The following is a 20,325-nucleotide window of genomic DNA, read 5'->3' as shown; positions in this document are numbered from 1 at the left end:
GGCGGAGTGACCTTATCCTCACTGAATAATCCCACTAATGGTTTATGGCCTGACACAATGGTAAAATGTTCTCCATGTAGGCACTGGGGAAACCTTTTTACACTGAATACTGCTGATGATCCTGCTTTTTCTAACTGAGAATAGCCCTTCTCAGCTTGGGAAAGGGTTCTCGAGACATAGCCAATGGGCCTTTCTGATCTATTTTCCATTTTGTGTGATAACACGGCTCCTACAGCATAAGGAGGGGCCTCACATGTTAATACCAACTCTTTTGATGGGTCGTAGCGTACCGATAAACACAACAAGCGCAGCAGTTTCTTTGCTTTCACAAAGGCAACAGGTTCCTGTTGTGAACCGCATGACTAATGGTGTAGTTGATCAAATCCAGGCAGGAATTGAATTTGGTTACATTGGATGATGATGGTGCATCTTTTATTGCCTGAACTTTATCTCCCACAGGATGCAAACCCATGGCGTTCACCCTGTGACCTAGATAAGTGACTTCTGCTGCTTGAAATGTACATTTTTCCTTGTTTAATCATACACTGGCTTCCATGAACCTCCTTAGCACCTCCTGCAGGTTGGCCAAGTGTTTGGTCTCGGTTGACCATGTGATTAGATCATCACCTAGGTAAACTACCACTCGGGGAGGTCCTTGCAAGAGACTCTCCAGTGTTCTCTGGAAAATAGCGCATGTTGACGAGACTGAAAAGGATAGACGAGTGCACTGATAGAGACCCTTGTGTGTGTTAATAGTCACGTATTCTCTCGACATGCTATCCAGTTCTATTTGTTGGTAGGCGTGGCTCATATCCAGTTTCGTATAGGACTTTCCTCCAGCCATCTTGGCATACAAGTCGCCTGTCTTTGGAATGGGGTACTTGTCTAGTTTTGCTGCCTTATTTACAGTCAATTTATAGTCTCCACAGGTGCATATCGTGTGGTCAGACTTAACCACTGGAACTATGGGTGTGGCCCACTCCGAGAATTGGACAGGTTGGATGGTGCCTGGCTCCATATCCACCTTTTCTTTCAATGTATAGGGCACAGGTCTGGCCTTAAAGAAACGTGGTGTCACCTGAGGATCAACATATATCTTAGCGTGCATGCCTTTTAAATTCCCTAATTCATCCCGAAAAACCATGTTGTATTTCCTTTGAAGTTCTGGGATTCCATCTGATTTTCAGTGAACTATCTCAGACCAGTCAAGTTTGATCTTCTGTAGCCAACCCCGACCTAAAAGACTGGCTCCGTCTCCTTTCACTATTATTACAGCAATTGGGCTATCTGTCACTTGTAAGAGACTGTGACAGTGGTGACGCCCTTTACTTGATTCTCCTTTATAAGTTCTTAATTTAGCGGGGGTTGTCTGCTCCATGTTTATTGGCTGTCTTCCTTAATTAAGGTACCTGAAAGCATGCTCTCCTACCACCGTAGTTGAGGCACCAGTATCCACTTCCATTGTAGTGGCTTCTCATTCACTTGTACTGTCACTGAAATACGCTCAGTCTTTCACAGCAGTCACGTTATATAAGGAGTAAACATCAGAAGCAGCAGCTTCAGCCTTTCGCTGTGTCCATTACTTCTATCATGTTTGTTTGCTGTTTTGCCGACCGCTTCAACTTTGTCTGGCATTGCCTAACCATGTGACCCTTCTTATGACAGTGATGGCATTCTACCTCTTTGAATTTACAGGCATCTGCTCCGTGGTCACCTCCACATCTCTAGCAATTTTGTCTTGAAACCGATGATGAAGTGTTTCGGTTAGGCTTCTTAATGATTCTCACAGTGGCCATTGAATCGTGCTTTGATTCTGCAGGTCTAGTTTTCGCACCACGCTTGGCAGCAGGTTCCCACCCAGCACAAAGTATGGCGCCATTATCCATGTGTTGCAAAGCCTGTGAGTCTCTCGCAGCACTTTCCATGGCGAGGGAGATTTTGAGGGCGCGTTTAAAATTTATATGGACCTCGGCGATCAATCAGCACCGTATGGTGTCGTCCTTGACTCCACATACCAATCGGTCCCACAGCATATCGTTTAAAATGTCTCCGAAGTCACAGTATTCCGTTAACTGCTTGAGGTTCACTACATAGGCTGCGATGGACTCTCCCGGAGCCCGCACTCTTGAACTGGATTTAAAGTGCTGCATTATCATGGATGGCTTCAGCTGGAAGTGTGTTTTTACTCAGTCCACTAATTCGCTTTATGATTTGGAATTGGGTGCGCTTGGGGCAGTGAGGTTACGAATCAAGTTATATGTTTTACTGCCGTATACACATACGAGGATCGCTTTCTGCTTTTCTTTGGTAGTTATTTCATTCGCTACAAAGTAAAACCTGAGGCGCTCAAAATACTGTCTCCAATCTTCAATATTAGCATCACTTGGGTCGATTCTTTCAAACAGCGGCATGACTGGTAAGTAGCTTTTTTAAAAAATTTGATTTACTCATAGCAACAGGGTGAGGTGCAGAGCCGAAGTTCATTTTACCCCGTAACCAAATGCGATGACTCTATGGAGCAGACTAATTTCATCAAGAAACAGTTAAACTTTATTACAGAGACATTTTTAGCACTTGCACTCTCGGCCAGATCTCTCATCAGAAAGCCCCGCCCCGCAGATTGCTCACACTAAGAGCTCACTGGTCGGAGCCCCCACAGTATGTCACATGACCCTTGATTGGCAGGAGGGAGTGGGAGTGACTATACATCCAGTTACCACATTATCCTTCTCATAACATAGCACATGTGTTTTATAAACTGTGGACTAATCAAATTGGCAAGGGTAGCCTCGAGGGAGAGTTCATAGAGTGTAGTAGAGATTGTTTCTTGGAGCAAAATGTTGTGGAACCAACCAGGGAGCAAGCTATTCTGGATTTGATTTTGTGTAATGTGATGGGATTAATTAATGATCTCACAGTAAAGGATCCTCTAGGGAAGAGTGATCATAGCATGCTAGAATTTCAAGTTCAGTTTGAGAGCGAGAAACTTGAGTCCCACACTAGTGTTCTGGAGTTAAACCAAGGTACCTACATAGGCATGAGGGCAGATTTGACTCTAGTGGACTGGGCAGGAAGACTACAAGGTAGGACAGTTGATGAGCAGTGGCAGATATTTAAGGAGATATTCAATTCCTCACAAGTAAAATGTATTCCAAAGAGGAAGAAAGATGGTAAGAGGGGGAAAAAGCATCCATGGCTAAGCAAGGAAGTTAAAGATAACATAAAGGCAAAAACTAAGGCATACCAAATTGCAAAGGTCAGTGGCAGGCTGGAAGATTGGGAAACTTTTAATGATCAACAAAGGGTTACTAAAAAAATAATAAAAAGAGCAAAGGTAAATTATGAAAGAAAACTAGCGCAAAATGTAAAAACTGATAGCAAAAGCTTCTACAAGTATATAAAAGGAAAGAGAGTAGCTAAAGTGAATGTTGGTCCCTTGGAGATGAGACTGGGGAGTTAATAGTGGGGAATACAGAAATGGCAGAGGTGCTTAATCAATATTTTGCCTCAGTTTTCACAGTGGAGGACACTAGTACCACCCCAATAGTAACAGGTAGTGCAGAGGGTATAGAGAAGTAAGAACAATCACCATCACTAGAGAAAAAGTACTGAGCAAACTATTGGGATTAAAGGGTGACAAGTCCCCAGGACCTGATGGTCTACATCCCAGGGTCTTAAAGGAAGTGGCAGTGGAGATAGTGGATGCATTGGCTATAATATTCCAAAAACCCCTGGATTCTGGAAAGGTTCCAGTGGATTGGAAAAAATGCTAATATAACACCCTTATTCAAAAAGGGGGGAGGCAGAAAGTAGGAAACCATAGGCCAGTTAGTTTAATGTGTGTCATTGAGAAATTGTTGGAATACATTATTAAGGAAGTAGTAATGGGGCATTTGGAAAGTCAAAATGCAATCCATCAGAGTCAGCATGGTTTTATTGAAGAGTAAATTGTGTTTGACTAACTTGCTAGAGTTCTTTGAAAATGTGACAAGCAAAGTGGATAATGGGGATCCTGTAGATGTAGTATATTTGGACTTCCAGAAGGCCTTTGATAAGGTGCCGCACAAAAGATTAATACACAAAATAAGATCACACGGAGTTAGGGGTAATATATTAGCTTGGATAGAGGATTGGCTAACCGACAGAAAGCAGAGAGTTGGGATAAATGGGTCTTTTTCTGGATGGCAAGCTGTAACTAGTGGGGTGCCACAGGGTTCGGTCCTTGGGCCCCAACTATTTACAATTTATATTAGTGACTTGGATTCAGGGATAGAAGGTACTATAGCTAAATTTGCAGATGACGCCAAAATAGGTGGGAAAGTAAGTTGCAATGAAGAAATAAGAAATTTACAAATGGATATGGACAGGTTAGGTGAATGGGCCAAAATTTGGCAGATGGAGTTTAACGTGGATAAGTGTGAGGTTATTCATTTTGGTCAGAAGAATAAAAAGGCGACTTATTATTTAAATGGAGAGAAACTTCAGAATGCTTCAGTGCAGAGGGATCTGGGTGTCCTCGTGCATGAATCGCTGAAAGCTAGTATGCAGGTACAGCAGGTAATAAGGAAGACAAATGGAATTTTGGCATTGCTAAAGGAATAGGGTATAAAAATAGGAAAGTGTTGTTGCAACTATACAATGCATTGGTGAGATCGCACCTGGAGTACTGTGCACAGTTTTGGTCCCCTTACTTGAGGAAGGATGTAGTTACATTGGAGGCGGTTCAGAGGAGGTTCACTAGATTGATTCCAGAGATGCGAGGCTTGTCTTATGAGGAGAGATTGAGCAGTTTAGGCCTATACTCACTAGAGTTTAGAAGGATGAGAGGGGAACTAATTGAGGTATATAAGATGCTAATGGGGATAGACAAAGTAGACGTGGAGCCGATGTTTCATCATGTGGGGCATTCTAGAACAAGAGGCCATAGTTTTAGGCTAAGGGATGGTAGATTTAAATCATAGATGAGGAGGAATTACTTTTCACAAAGGGTCGTGGATCTGTGGAATTCACTACCTCAGAGAGCAGTGGATGCCGGGACACCGAATAAATTTGAAGAGGAGATAGACAGGTTTTTAATTAGTAATGGATTGAAAGGTTATGGGGAGAGGGCGGGAAATTGGAGTTGAGGCTGAAATGAGATCAGCCATGATCGTATTGAATGGCGGGGCAGGCTCGAGAGGCTGAATTGCCTACTCCTGCTCCTAGTTCTTATGTTCTTATGTCTCCATTATCCCCTTCCACTTTTTTGTTGTTGACTGAAAGTTTCCTTTCAATGGTTTTTTTTCAGTTTCATCATCCCATTATTGGCGGCCGTGCCTTCAGCTGCCAAGCTGAAAATTCCCTCCCTAAACCTCTCCGCCTCTCCAACCCTCTTTCCTCCTTTAAGACCCTCTTCAAACCCTACCTTTTTGGTCAAGCTTTTGTTCACCTGTCTTTATATCTCCCTATGTGGCTCAGGGTAACGGGGCAGTGAAACATCTTGGGGAGTCTTGCTGTGCTAAAAGTGGTGCCTAAATGTAATTTGTTGTAGTAAACTAACATGTTTTCCAGGGACCAGAATTACATTTTGTAATGCAGTGACTGTATATGGTCACCAGGTGGCGCACTTTTATAATTGGCCCAGAATTTGGCTGGGAAAATACCAGTGATTTTAATGCACTCACCAGCCTGGCAGCGATGGGAGGATATTCTTTCTCGGTAGTGCCGTGACATGGGCTTCAGATCCTGCGTCCACTGCTACTGTAAAAGGCTGCAGCACACGTGAGAGAGGCATTATATGTTTCGCTGAGGTGCAGCTGATAAACAGGGACATGACAAGCAAGAAGGAAAGGCCAGCAAAGAACGAAGAGCTTCAATCTCTCACCAGTAGAAGTCACACATGTCAACAAGGGATAGGAGTTGGGAGTACAGTGTTGCCTTGTGAACCTCAGGAGTCTAAAGCAAAAGTCAAGTTCGAAACCAAAGATAGGTAGGAAAATAGGTTGTTAGAAGAACGGTTTAATTTAAGCCGCTCATTTAAGTCAGAGATGAGGAGAAAACTTTTTCTCTCAGAGGGTCGTGAGTCTTTGGAACTCTCTCCCTCAGAAGGCAGTGGAAGTGGAGTCTTTTGACTATTGTTGAGGGAGAGCTAGATAGATTCTACTACGGAAGGGTTACAATCAGATCAGCCATGATCTTATTGAATGGAATAGCAGGCTCGAGGGGCCAAGAGGCCTAGTCCTGGTCCTAATCCGTATGTTCGAACACCATGGCTGTTTGAAATGTGATGAAACACTAAGCACGTTATTAAAATGCTTGTTAACCTAATAACAACCATTGTTGATTGTCGTGAAAATCCATCTGATTCACTAATGCCCTTTTGGGGAAGGAAATCTGCCGTCCTGACCCGGTCCGGCCTACATGTGACTCCAGGCCCACAGTAATGTGGTTGACTCTTAAATGCCCCCTGAACCAGGGCAGTTAGGTTTGGGCAATAAATTCTGGCCTAGCCAGCGACACCCACATCCCACCAACAAAGAAAAACAGAAAAAGAACAAAAGTCACAGAAAGATATGCAAATAACCGGATGAGCTGAACGAGTCGGGTACATCGTTCACAGCAACAGCTAAAAAAATTCAGCATGTGTGAGAAACGTTTTGAGAGCCAAACCATTTTCACACTTTACTTGGTTATGAAATTAATTTTGAGGAGCTGATACACGGAGTAATCAAAAAAACACGCGCTTTTCGGTCTGATGGGACTAAGTGAAATGTTTTAAATCCCCTGGGAATGTTGGGTGTGTGCAACCAGATGGGGTAAATCTTTATTTCACAGTACGATCCTTTTTTTCACCTGTTCTCTGTCTGAGTGCTTGACAGTATCGCCTACTGCTTTAACGCTGAAACGTGGATCAAACCGTTTTTAAAGATCCACTCTCTGGCACGAAAGTGAGATCGGCCATTTGTGCTTTCTCACCTGTGTTTTCTTCATGTTTGAGGGAATGGCCCTCTCCCCACTTTTTTAAAGAAAGAAATCAACCTTGAGATCACCCTTGCTTAAACCCAATGCCAACGCCAAACATTCGAGAAACGCTATGAACACACCGAATGTTGCTTTAACCTGGATGTGATTTTCCCCAGAGACGAGCTCTGTTTTCGCATGTAACTTGTTGGCACAGACTTATCAGTAGGTGGCGGCCTTTACTCAATCAGAGCAGCTAATCTCTCCACCTTCCCTTCCGCGGAAACTTGGGCCGTTAGCTAAAGTCAATCAATTATCTTTTTTCTTGCTGCAAGTAAACACATTTGTCACCTCCCCTGCCCCAGGCCTCGGCCAGTGTTGCTGTGTGAAAGTGGCCATGACCAGTGGCAAAGCATACTTGCCCACCCTCGCCAACCCTGCACACCCTTGCATTGCCCTTCAGAGCTGCAGGAATTCAGGGATGGGAGCATAGGGGAGCAGCACTTGAATCCCCAGTACACAGCTACAATGCTATACTCCACCAGAAAGCTGAGTGATCTTCCATGAATGCATATTGCTCACATAGAATTACACAGCACAGGAGGAGGCCGTTGTCCCCTTGCTGGCTTTTTGAAGGAGCCATCCAATTAGCCCCCTCCCCTTGCAAATACATATTTTCCAAAAAAATTCCAAAAGTGGGGCAAGGGCAGAGACTAATTGAATAGTTCTAGCAAAGGGCTGGCACAGGCACGATGGGCCTGATGGTCTTCTTGGCTGTTTTTAAAGGCACATATCAAATTTCCTTTTGAAAGTTACTATTGAATGTGCCTCCACCATTCTTTCAGGCAGTGCTTTCCAGATCCTAACAACTTGCCGGGCAAAGGAAAAAAATCCTCTTCATTTTGTCCGCTGGTTCTTTAGCCAATTATCTTAAATATGTGCCCTTTGGTTACTGCCCCTTCAGCGAGTGGAAACAGGTTCTCCGTATTTACACTGTTAAATCACTTCATTAATTCTGAATACCCCAATTAAATCTCCTCTTAACCTTCTCTGCTCCAAGCAGAACAACAATCGCAATCTGGAATTAAGTAACAATGTTTTGGGTTTTTAATTACTTTTCATTTTAATTCCTTCAGAAATCATGTATTGCCTAATTGGCATGGGCTGATACATTTATGGGGAATGTTGTCTCAGTGGTAAGCCTTAACAAATTGCAGCTCCAGTGAATCAAATTAAAAACAGAAACAAAAATACCTGGAAAAACTCAGCAGGTCTGGCAGCATCTGCAGAGAGGACAGCACAGTTAACGTTTCGAGTCCGAATGAGCATCTGTGGAGAGGAGCACAGTTAACGTTTCGAGTCCGAATGACCCATGTGCTCCTCTCCACCGATGCTGCCAGACCTGCTGATTTTTTCCAGGTATTTTTGTTTCTGTTTTGGATTTCCAGCATCCGCAGTTTTTTGCTTTTAATCAAATTAAAAAGATTGCTCCCAGCCCTTAGCGCTCTTTGAGGCAAATCTACACAGGTATGACTAGAGGCCACAACTGGAAGGAATGACCTTGAGATACAGAAAGGTTCAGGAGATTAGCATCAAAATATGTTTAAGGCCCTTTGAATTTTGGGAGGGCAAAGGTTATTTTAAATTTTCAGCGTGTGCTCTGCACTAAGGTGTTTACAGGTGAGTGCAAAGCAATATTATTAATGGGATGGGATTGTCGAAATGTCCCTTTGCGCATCACATAGCGCCGTAGAAAATGCATTGAAGGTGTTTAGATAGACTGGCCCCCATCACTTAAAAAGCTTGGGGTGGAATTGTAGGCCGGCGGGATCTCGCATTCCCGCCGAAGCCAATGGAACTTCGAACGGCCCACCTCATTTTACCGGCCATGCTGTAACTGGGCGGTAAAATTCCAGCCTTGAGCTCGTGCCCGAAGGGGCAGCAACATGACCCTGTGCAGCACTGAAGACAAGTGGCTGCAACATAAACCAAAATGATTTAAATGCCTCAATTGTTTCACTCCCCACCGTTGCTCAGTTTGAAAGAAATTTATATTAAGAAGCAAAAGAGAGAAGCTGACACGAAGTAGAAATGAGCGGAGTTGCCACTGAGGAGCTTTAAGGGGCAAATGTAACCTGTGAATGTGTAGCAAAATGATTATGTTCCGTATTTTATCCAATTGTAAACTCGGTCACACCAGCCACTAAGAAATGTGAGCTGGAGACGGCCATTTAGATCTTTCAGCCTGCTCCACCATTCAATACAATCATAGCTGGTCTTTTACCTCAGCTCCACTTTCCTGCACAGTCCTCATATCCCTTAGCGCCCAAATATCCATTGACATTTATCTTGAATATACTCATCGGTTGATATCTGAACTACTGTTGTGGAATATAGAAATTATCTAGGGGAGGCAGTGGCGTAGTGATTGTCACTAGTGATGACCACGGGCAGAATTTTGCCGTCAGTGAGCAGGGGGCGGGGCCCGCTCGCCGATGCATAAAATGACGCGGGATGATGTCGAGCAGAACCCCCGATGTCATCCCGCCCCATTTAAATTTTCAGGAAGGCGGGGGCTCAGCAAAATCAGCTGTTGGCCCGCCAACCTGTCAATGGCCAATTGAGGCCATTAGCCGGATCATTTAAACAATTAAAGGACCTGTCCGTCCAACCTTAAGGTTGGCGGGCAGGCCAGGAGCCCCGGCGGGAAATAGAGAAAACATGAAGCCTCATCGGCCAGCGGGATGAGGTTTCATGCAGGGTTTTAAAAAGTTTAATAAACTTATTATGTAAATTATGAACATGTCCCATCTCATGTGACATGAGGGATTTTTTTTTTCTCTATTTTTAATCTTTTTAAAAGTGTCAGCGATCTCCCTGAGGCAGCACTTAGCCTCAGGGAGATGTGCACTCTGTCATGCGCATGCATGAAAGAGCGTATTCTCGCTTTTGGGGAATCCCCCCGCCTGCACAGGGAGTGCATAGCGCTTCCCGCCAGACGTCACACTGGGCGGGCCTTAATTGGCTCCCCGCCCACCGGAGATTGGGTCGGGCCCACCCGTCCGACAGGCAGAAAATCCTGTCCCATGAAACCATTGTTGTAAAAACCCATCTGGTTCACTAATGTCCTTTAGGGAAGGAAACCTGCCACCCTTACCTGGTCTGGCCTACATGTGACACCAGACCCACAGCAATGTAGTTGACTCTTAAATGCCCTTGCGGGCATTGGGATGGGCAAAAAATGCTGGCCTAGCCAGTGATGCCCACATCCCAAGAACAAATAAGTTTAAAAAAAATTCCATTTCATGCTGATTTGAAATGGGAGTTCTTACAGTTTTAATTTGTCATAACACACCTGCTTCCAACACATTGCCACTGAGATCAGTGCAGTGAAAGTTGGAAACCTGCACTCCCCCTAGTCGTTATCCAATAACATGGTACTAGCACTGGTGTACTACAACAACACCAACATATATTTGTATAGCGCCTTTAACATAATGAAACATCCCATGGCGCTTCACAGGAGCATTGTAAAATAAAATGTGACACCCAGTCACATTAGGAGATATTGGGTCAGCTGACCGAAAGCTTGGTTAAAGAGGTCGGTTTTAAGGAATGTCTTAAAGGAGGGACAGGCGAGGTAGGGAGGCAGAGGTGGAGGGAGGGTGTTCCAGAACCTGAGGCATGGGCAACTGGACTGAGAGTCACGCCACACAACTGGGCTGCTCCAAAACTGCTCTTTTATTTATTGAGAAACAGGAGGAAATCACGGCCGATTCAGTTCGCTGGCCAGAGAGTTGATGGCCGCAGCGCCATTTTCTTTTGGGTTGCTCCGTCCATCTTTAAAGTGGGATTGTTTCGTGTAAGATTGACTATGTCGCACCATAGCAGCCTCCCCACCCAGCCACATCCCCCAAGAACGAGAACACAGGTCGCCTCAAGGTGGCCCAACACATTGTAGGCTTTACAACCAAAAAATGTCAACTTCGAACTTTAAATCTGATGTAACAAGAGGACAGGAAGACATTGGTGAAAGGGGGTTGAAGGGGGGGTGCAGCTCAGATTTAACGTAGAGAAATGTGCTCACTTCATTGTTCTATGTTCTGCCTCTGCTCCAGATCCCATTGAGATTCATTTGAGCTCCAGCTGGTAGTGACTATTTTAAAAGCTTAGATCGAGCAATTGGACTGACACGCAGGTACGGCAATGATACCAATGCACACTTTCACTTCATGGCTGTTCACAGGAGATGGACCCATCAGATGAGCCATTTGAAGGTATTTGTCTCGTCCAGGGGTTTCCAGGTGGCAGGGTTCTGCAGACAGTGCTTCATTGGAACAAAATGAAAGCGTCTAGTTATGGAAGAGATATGTCTAATAATTATTAACCATTCAAGGTACTTTTACCGTCTACCTTACCAATGTTTAATAATTCACACTTCCCTCTTTGTCCCAAGCCTCTTTTTGTCCTCTTACTTTATCCTTGGATTCTCTGGATCTCACACACCAATCACCCACTCACAACTGTCTTGGTTTGAATTCCCCTCCTGTCATTAGTGGAGGGGAACAATGTTCAAAGTGCCAGTGATGTTTAAAGGAAATAAAGAATGTTGCATTAAATAACCAAGATGGAAATTCAAAGGTGATCAGTTTAAAATGTAATGCTTGACTTTTTTAATGACAAAATTAAATTTGGAAAATGGGGCAGCGTGCCTTCATCCAACAAGGTCCCATGGCCTTGCCTCTCCCCATCTCTCCCCTCTACCCTCCTCCAACCCACAACCCCCTGAGGTGTCGGCGCTCCTCCATTTCTGGCCTCTGGTGCATCCCCAATTTTAATCGCTCTGCCCATGGTGGCCATGCCATCAGTTGCCTAGGTGACTGAACACCCTCCCTAAACCTCTCTGCCTCTTTACCTCACTTTTCTCTTTTCAGACACTCCTTAAAACTCACCTCTTGGACCAACTTTTGGTCACCTGACTTAGCATCTCTTTATATGGCTCGGTATCTCTCTTTGTTTTATAATGCCCCTGTGAAGTGTCTTGGGATGTTGCATTGCGTTAAAGGCGCCATATAAACACAAGTTGTTGTTGTTGAATGGACTAACCGCCAGTGATGAATTTGCTGATGACTGGGCAAAATTGCCTGGCTGAACCAGAGATTTGTGCAAACAGTTGCTTAGTTTTGGTGTTCTGTCTCCTGTTCAGTTAAAGTTCAAGGATGTTTTTCTCATTATAATTGAGAGTGCAGCTGGTTTGTAGGCAGGTTCTTCTGATGTTGGTGCTCAGTATAATTTTGGGAAACCATCAAGGGAAAGGGCAGGGTCAGAGAATCAAAACACTGGGCCTTTTGTCTAAAGAGCCACATGACATCTTAAGCACAGCTGGAAATGTTGGCTTTTATTTTTTGATTTCGTCTCCTTTCCACTGTTTGCATCACGAGCGGCAACACAATATCACCCGAATTCAGTGAATTTGGTAGAGTGGATGTCATCTTTGATCGATATCTAATATGTCATCCAAGCAGTACAGCGGAGAACTGGATCCTACTTAGAGTCCGCAGACTGCATTTTGGATGCTTTTCAAAGCAAACACTGCATAAATAGTGAACAAATCTTCCTTTGAAGGCAAGCTTTTCTAATTATGGGTTCTTAGAGCACACAAACACAAGGAGTTATCTGGCCAGGATAATTCATAAAGCAACTGGTGGATTTCTGTCTTCAGTGCCTCTCCTGTTTAGAGTCAGTTGCCAGATTGTGAAACAAAAACATCAGGTAACAATGTCAGTCAGCCAGCTTTAGCTCAGTGTGGGAGTGGTGTAATATGACCGCGTGCAGCTAAAACACACTGACAGGCCACATGTATATGTGTGCACTGTGGGAGTAAGGTCGGATTGGTTTCAAGTCCGGCTTGAATGCTAGCTCGTCAACACAGGGCCGACAGGATTGATGGAGTAAACAGCCGGGAGAGCGGCACTTTTCACTCGTGCTTGGAGATCCTATTGACATAATCAACGTGGGTTCTTCTCATGGTGATAGCCTGGTGAAGGCCAGATTAAAGATTCAGGGGGGCAGTCCTGCAGCATTGCCTCGGGGTTTCCTGTGCTGTGGGAACTGCCCAATCCGTGTTGCCAGGTGGTTGCCACGGCAACCAAATCAATGGGCACACCCATGTGCCCATAAAGCCTTGTACATGTGCTGTTGCTTCTAGGTTGGAGTCTTTGGGCTGAATTTTACCACGGGCTCAGATGTTAGGCCAAAACGTGGGTCCCAAGCCCGCACTTACTAGCAGCTCTGACACCCCAGCCCCACCAGGAGAGTTGGGCGCTGCTGAGTCTGGTTGGAGACCTCAGGGACACCTCAAAATGGCGGTACCCTCATAGGGTTAAGAACAAATCTAAATTCAGGATGACCAAGGGTGGAGGATCTCACCAATCAGAGGGCAAACCCCTCTGGGGGCATTGTTGGGGTTGGGGGTGGGTGCTGCTTTTCCTGCCTCAGCCCCCGCCACACCCCCCCCCCGCCCCGGACTTTGGGGCGTTGGAACCTGGGGCTCCATATGCCTCTTGGGCTGCAGTGGGGGGGGGCCACCCTCCATAAAGGCAGTGGCTGCCCTGACATTGGCAAAATGCCAGCAGCTCCATAAAATGGCCCTCAAAAGGGGCTTTTATTATACTAGTCAGGAACTCCCCAGGTAGCAGGACAGCAATGCACTATTTCAATGCGCCTCTCCTCCCGCCCACTCCATTCCCCCACTCGGGGCCAGTGAAATTCTGCCCTTGGCTTTTGTATTCCGCACTTTCCAAATAACTGGAGAAGATCCCTGAGCGCAAACCCATTGTGCCAGCTTTTGTGGAGAGCTATCTGCTTAGCTCAAGGCAACAGGGAAACATGGCTGCCTGTGCCTTTGAAAGCAATGTCTATGTTGCCTTCTGGATCCAGCTGTGCTTGAGCGACCCACCATCACGATGGACCTCACGCCACCCAGAGGGGAACAGTGCCAACTCACTTGTGTCTCTCTGTAGAGCCTTGGGATTGTTTATTTCCCATTACAGGAGCTTTGTAAATACAAATCATTAATGCTAATGATAAATTATCTTGGGGGAGGTGGTGGAATAGTGTTATTGGCACTGGACTAGTATTCCAGAGACCTAGGGTAATGGTCAGGGGACCTGAGTTCAAATCCCACCATGGCAGATGGTGAAATTTGAATTTTAAAAGAACCTGGAATTAAAAGTCTGATGATGACCACAAAACTATTGCTGATTGTTGTAAAAACCCATCTGATTCACTAGTGTCCCTTAGGGACGGAACCTGGTCTGGCCTACATGTGACTCCAGACCCACAGCAATGTGGTTGACTCTTAACTGCCCTCTGAACAAGGGCAATTAGGGATGGACAATAAATGCTGGCCTGGCCAGTCGGACACCCACATCTTCACCAAGAACATAACAAAAACCTTGTGCACTTAAAGGGAAGCTAGATTAGTACATAAGGGAGAAACGAATAGAAGGTTATGTTGACGGGGGGGTAGTTGTCAAAAGGTGGAAAGAGGCTCATGTGCAGCAGAAACGCAGGCACAGACCTGTTTGGAGCTGAATGGTCTGTTTGTGCAGTGAAATCCTATTGAATGTAACATTTCAATATGTGGTCACCAAGGCCGGGGCTGCTTTGGGGAGCAGCAGGCAGATAGACGAGGTCGCTTCATGTTGGAATGGACCAGTTATTAACTTCTAACCTGAAATCTGCAAGTGCAAGAGTAACTGTGAAGCCCCATTTTCAAAATGGATGTGCAGTCTCTGTATTGCAAATGCCATTTGACACGAGTAATGCAGATGCATTTGAAAATCTAACATACTGCCTCACCTCCAGGCTCTGTGTTCCAGATGTGCACAATACTCTACCGCCTTGTGCTGCATTGATACAGCTTCGAACGTGATCGATAATTGCTAATACTTACAATAGTAGGCAGAGAAACCATTATAAACTTCAAGATAAAAGAAACCCCTTTTGGATAACTTGAGCTACTTCAAGCAAGGGCGACTATTTTTTTCTGATAGCTGCTGAGTCAAAATGTGAAATTTTTAAAACAAAAATAAAAATACCTGGAAAAACTCAGCAGGTCTGACAGCATCTGCGGAGAGGAACACAGTTAACGTTTCGAGTCCATATGACTCTTCAACAGAACTAAGGAAGAATAGAAAAGAGGTGAAATATAAGCTGGTTTAAGAGGAGGGGGGGTGAGACAGGTAGAGCTGGATAGAGGGCCAGTGATAGGTGGAGATAGCCAAAAGATGTCATAGACAAAAGGACAAAGAGGTGTTGACGGTGGTGATATTATCTAAGGAATGTGCTAATTAAGGGTGGAAAGCAGGACGAGCAAGGTACAGATAGCCCTAGTGGGGGTGGGGTGGGGGGAAGAGATCGAAATAGGCTAAAAGGCAGAGATAAAACAATGGATGGAAATACATTTAAAAATAATGGAAATAGGTGGGAAAAGAAAAATCTATATAAATTATTGGGGAAAAAAAGGGGGAGATCGGAAAGAGGGTGGGGATGGAGGCGAGAGTTCATGATCTAAAATTGTTGAACTCAATATTCAGTCCGGAAGGCTGTAAAGTGCCTAGTCGGAAGATGAGGTGCTGTTCCTCCAGTTTGCGTTGAGCTTCACTGGCAATTTTTAAGTTCATTTTTGGTGAATGCAGAAAAAAGATTGCCTCTGTTCAACCTTTTCCATTCGTTTACTTTCAGTTTACACAGGGCTGCCTATAGTTGTGAAACATACAAATTACAAGCATGTACCAGGGTGTTTAGTACGTGATTCTGATTGTCTTGAAATACAATGCACCAAGCTAAACATTGTCCAAATTCACTCTGATTTATATTAAGGAACAAAAAACAACGCATTTGAGATGAAATGCAGATTTAAAGCTGCAGGATTATACTTTGCATTTTGTTGTGCTCACCTGAGCCTCCGTGCCCCACTGCAGCCAGGAAGGTACCTCAAAGGACTTGTTCCGTTATAAATACAGCACAAACAAATTTAAAGGGGACTGTCATGCCCACTAAAGGCATATCCTATCCATAACTTTTAAAACATGAACTGTAATCAGAGTGGAATCTTCTGGAACTAACGTTTCTTTTAAAAACGGACATTGAAATGCTGCAAAAGATGGCCAGCGAGAGTCATCTGACTTGTTCTGTGGATCCAAACTGCCACACTGTCTTGAAAGGACAAAAGGACACATCCCAGACCAAGAAGTGTCAATACTCATCTTCTGAAACCATCTAAAAGGTGTTTCCTGACTTGAATGGGTCATTCTGAAGCCAAGACAGTGATTGTCTCAGACCCTCAAGGCGAATGTCTACACACAACGACCAAGTTGTGGCTAATCTAGAGAAGCCCAACACCATATTTGGAAGGGAGCTAAGTAGGACCACATGGCAAGGCAGCCATCCTGGCCTCCCCTTTAAATAAGAGGCTTTTTTAAGTGCTGTCTGCATGAACAAAAAACAACAACCTCAGAGTCAGCAGCAGCAGGAAGGCCAGCAACATCTGCATCTTTAAAAACTGGAGACTGTTGCATATTGAGGCTCCAAACCTGTTCTTTATCACGTCCACCAGTACAGAAAACCAACCTCCTGATAATGAGACTGCAATTGACTAACTTTGGGACCCGCTGGAAATCCATCTCTTCAAGGGAATCCTGCAAAAATTCTGACCTAGATGCCAATCTATTGAATCCACCTAGTCTGTGCTTCAGGAGTGGAAACACTTTCTTCACCGGGACTGCAGTGCATAATTGTTTTTCAAGATAAGCCAATCACGTGAATTATGAACTATGCATTTGTTTATAATTTGTAAAAGCGCACTATTCTCTTTAACTGTATTTTTCTTTGTGTGTGTGTGTGTGTGGTGAGTGAGTGACGCAGCATTAGATTTTTGGGGTGATGCATAAATAAATAATCCTCTCTATTTAAACCCATGAAAAGCTTGCTGCTGGTTTTTCAAATTGTACACACCCTCAGCGGTTAAGAAGCACACACCTCTTAATTTTCAAAACCACACTAATTACACACAGAAAGGGAAGGGAACAGGAGTTTCAGTAATTCATTCTCATTGCTATCCATAACAGGGACATGCACTGAAAAACTGGCCAAGCACAGCGACTAAATTTTAAAGGGAATATTGTTCCCATCCCATTTTGTAATCTCTACAACCATCACTCCCTAAACTAGAGGCTAGGCAGATAAATTGTTGAGCTGCTGTGAGCTGGCCACCATGAGTAGCCAATTGCAGTAAATCATGTCATGAGGACTCGAAACGTCAACTCTTTTCTTCTCCGCCGATGCTGCCAGACCTGCTGAGTTTTTCCAGGTAATTCTGTTTTTGTTTTGGATTTCCAGCATCCGCAGTAGTTTTTTGTTTTTTTTTTGCAGTAAATCATGATTTGCCCTCTTTATTTTCCTCCCTTCTCCTGAGAGACTGCTTTGCAAAGGCAATGTGCTTTCTTCCAGTAACCTGATTAAGGCAGCATCCGAGATGTGCTTCTTCAGTGCGATCTCCCAAACCGGCGACCTCCACTGCCACCTGGAAGGACAAGGGCAGCATATATATGGGAATAGTGTTGCCTCCAAGCTTTCCTCCGAGCCACATACCATCCTGCCTTGGAACTATATCGCTGTTTCTTCATCGTCGCTGGGCCAAAAAGCTGGAATTCCCTCTCCAGCAGCACCATGAGAGCTCTTTCAGCACCCGGACTGCAGCTGTTCAAGAAGGCAGCTCACCATCACCTTCTGGGATGGACAATACATGTTGGCCTTGTCAGCGACACCACTACCCCAACAATGAAAAGAAAAGGAGTTTTAAAAAAGAGGTAAATATTTTTGTTTAGATGTACTGGATCATTGCTGTTTGCTTCTGGACTATCTAGAGACTTGTATCACTCATGTCAAAATAATATTATGGTAAAATCTCATTCCCCGTTGAGAAGCAGAGGGTAGTTATCCAGACCTCTGCCGAGCAAAGTAGTGTTCTGCAAGTTCCCCATATCATACACCATTCCCACTTAGACAGATATTGCCAATCCTTTACCGTACCTCAGTCAATAGCTTGACGTTTCCTACCCAACACTGCTGTGGCAGCACCGTCACCACAAGGACTGCCGTGGCTCAAGGTGAAGGTCCACCATCTTCTCCTGAGGGCAGCGAGAGGTGGATGATAAGTGTCGCCTTTCCTGCAATCTGAGAGCAAACAAACAAACATTGTTGCTGCTGTTAGACAATTCAGGAGAAACGGTTAGAAGTCACCTTGCTCAAGTCAGATAAGATGACACGTTGATGAGAAGTGGGGCGTGTTCTTTATTTTGCATGATTATGTAAAGGTAAGTTCTATTGTTTGAATTAAGTGAACCTGATGATAACAACCATTCCATATGCTTACTTTCCTGTGAAATTTAAGCAGCTTATCCATTTGTACTGGGCCTTGTGTCACCTTGCATTTGCTCCAATTGTCTGAAGAGATATTGAAGAATACATCCAAAAGACATAAACATCCAGTCCAGATCTATACAAAGTGATGCGTCTCTACGATATGCCAACACGTGAGTAGATGTAGCACAGCATGAGTGAAATCCGATAAAAGTCACACGTTCAAATCTCTTACTAGAGCAACTGGTGATTCTGAAGTTATCTGTGACAGGCCCTAATTTGTAATGGTCTCTCTTGTGGCTACCTCTCTGTTTGACTCCCATTCATTCAATCTGTTTCTAACTTGTATTTTCTCTTTCCCCCCTCTCTTTCTCGCCCCTTTTCTTACTCTCAGGTGTTGTGCAATCTTCCCCTGACCCTTCTTGCCCTTCCTCTCTCTGTGAAACTCTCTCTGGCTGCCTCCATCCTCTTCTGTGAAAATGTCACCCTGTATTGATGCCTCTCAGGCATTATTGATTTACCCTGCTTGTATCTTCTACTTTTGCTAAACCTGCAGAAAATTGGAAGCATGTGGTAGGAGCGGGATGGAGCTGAGTGGAGACAGGCCATCCTGCAGGTGAGGCAACATGTATGGGTGAAAAGGCATGGGATCTGCTCTCTGAAGAGGCCAGGAACTCAAACCAATTCTTTTTACTGGGTCTCCTGGCTGTTGGTCTTAGTCAATCTAGTGAGGGCACATTGGGGTTACTATTGGGATTACACCCATGTATCAGGTGAACTAGAAACCATTCTAAATGTTATAATGGAAATGACGTTCAAGGATCTGAGTAGAACAGAACCTGGTCTTGTGAAATTAACATTCACCCTAAATTTCCCTCGGCTGGTAGGTTAGTTGCCTGCCATTAGTTACACTGGCCTTTGTCCGTGAAAGTGCAAGATCCCACCTGGGATCTGAGCAAGCAGGGCAAACTGCAGTGTATCTCCTTAGCCAGTCGGACTGAAGGATTGTGAAATGCACAGTGTGGCGTCTGGACAAGGAAGTGTACATTAGAATGGATGAATTCAATGTCAAATCAGGTACAGAAAGAGGGGGAAAGGAAGACTAAATTAAGAGAGAGCCAAAGGCCTGGATTTTTGTCAAGTCGGGAAGACTCGGGAGCCCTTTAAAAATGGGTGCACGGCTCCCGATTCCGGGATTCCCGACCCCATTCCCAGGCTGTGCTATTTTCAGGGGTGCCTTTAAAGGATGCAGGCTGGTGCCTAGCAAAAGCCCACATTTGGCATCCCCAACCTGGCCGGCTCCATTGCGGAGATAGGCATCTCTTATTCCTCTGTAATTTTCATGGAGTCGGGCCAGGTTTTTAATGAGTTGTGGTTTGTGGCCCCTTAGAGGTGTTGTGAATCCTAGACTGGATGAGGGGGCCTTTTAAGAAGTAAGTTCAAAAGGTCCCCCTCATGCCCCCATGCCAAGATCCGCCTTCCACCCACCACCTATGGGCCCTCATGCCCTCCAAGCCAAAGTCTGCCTTTCCAACCACCCCCCCATGGCCCCTCATACCCCATGCCAAACTATAGCACTTCCATCCCCATGTACTCACTGTAGACTTTCTAGAATCAATGAACCCTATAGTGTAAAGTGGCATATGTAAAAAAAAAAAAATCCTTGAAAATAAAAGTCATTCATTGAGCAGTTTCCCCTATTGAAAAAAGTCTAAAGTACAAGCTAATCAAATGTCAATCATCCAGGTCCTTTGAAGTTTCAAAAACCCACAGGCCCTTGAAACCACTCAACTTGTAGAAGCAAGCATTGTGAAATTGACTGGAGGGATCAGAGCGCTTGAGCTGTCAATCAAACATTGTTCCCTATGGGGAGCAGGTATCCTCGTATTCCAATACCTGCCATAACACGAGAACACCTTTCGGCAGAAGTCCGTGTTCGGGAGCGGAGAACGGGAGACC

General features: G+C 44.7%; 1 protein-coding gene across 1 annotated transcript in view; it reads left to right on the top strand.

Moving 5' to 3' along the window:
* The first annotated feature begins 11,115 nt into the window (after positions 1 to 11,115).
* LOC144691007 (neuronal-specific septin-3-like) overlaps positions 11,116 to 20,325 on the top strand; it is a 414,475-nt gene continuing 405,265 nt past the window's right edge. The window contains exon 1 of the mRNA XM_078558980.1: positions 11,116 to 11,216. Within this exon, the coding sequence (XP_078415106.1) occupies positions 11,189 to 11,216 (28 nt within the window). The 5' untranslated portion in view covers positions 11,116 to 11,188. The remainder of the gene's footprint in view (positions 11,217 to 20,325) is intronic.

The sequence above is a fragment of the Cetorhinus maximus genome, chromosome 15 (genome assembly GCF_964194155.1).
Source record: "Cetorhinus maximus chromosome 15, sCetMax3.hap1.1, whole genome shotgun sequence".
NCBI classification, from domain to species: Eukaryota; Metazoa; Chordata; class Chondrichthyes; order Lamniformes; family Cetorhinidae; genus Cetorhinus; species Cetorhinus maximus.
This window is presented reverse-complemented; position numbering and strand designations above follow the sequence as displayed.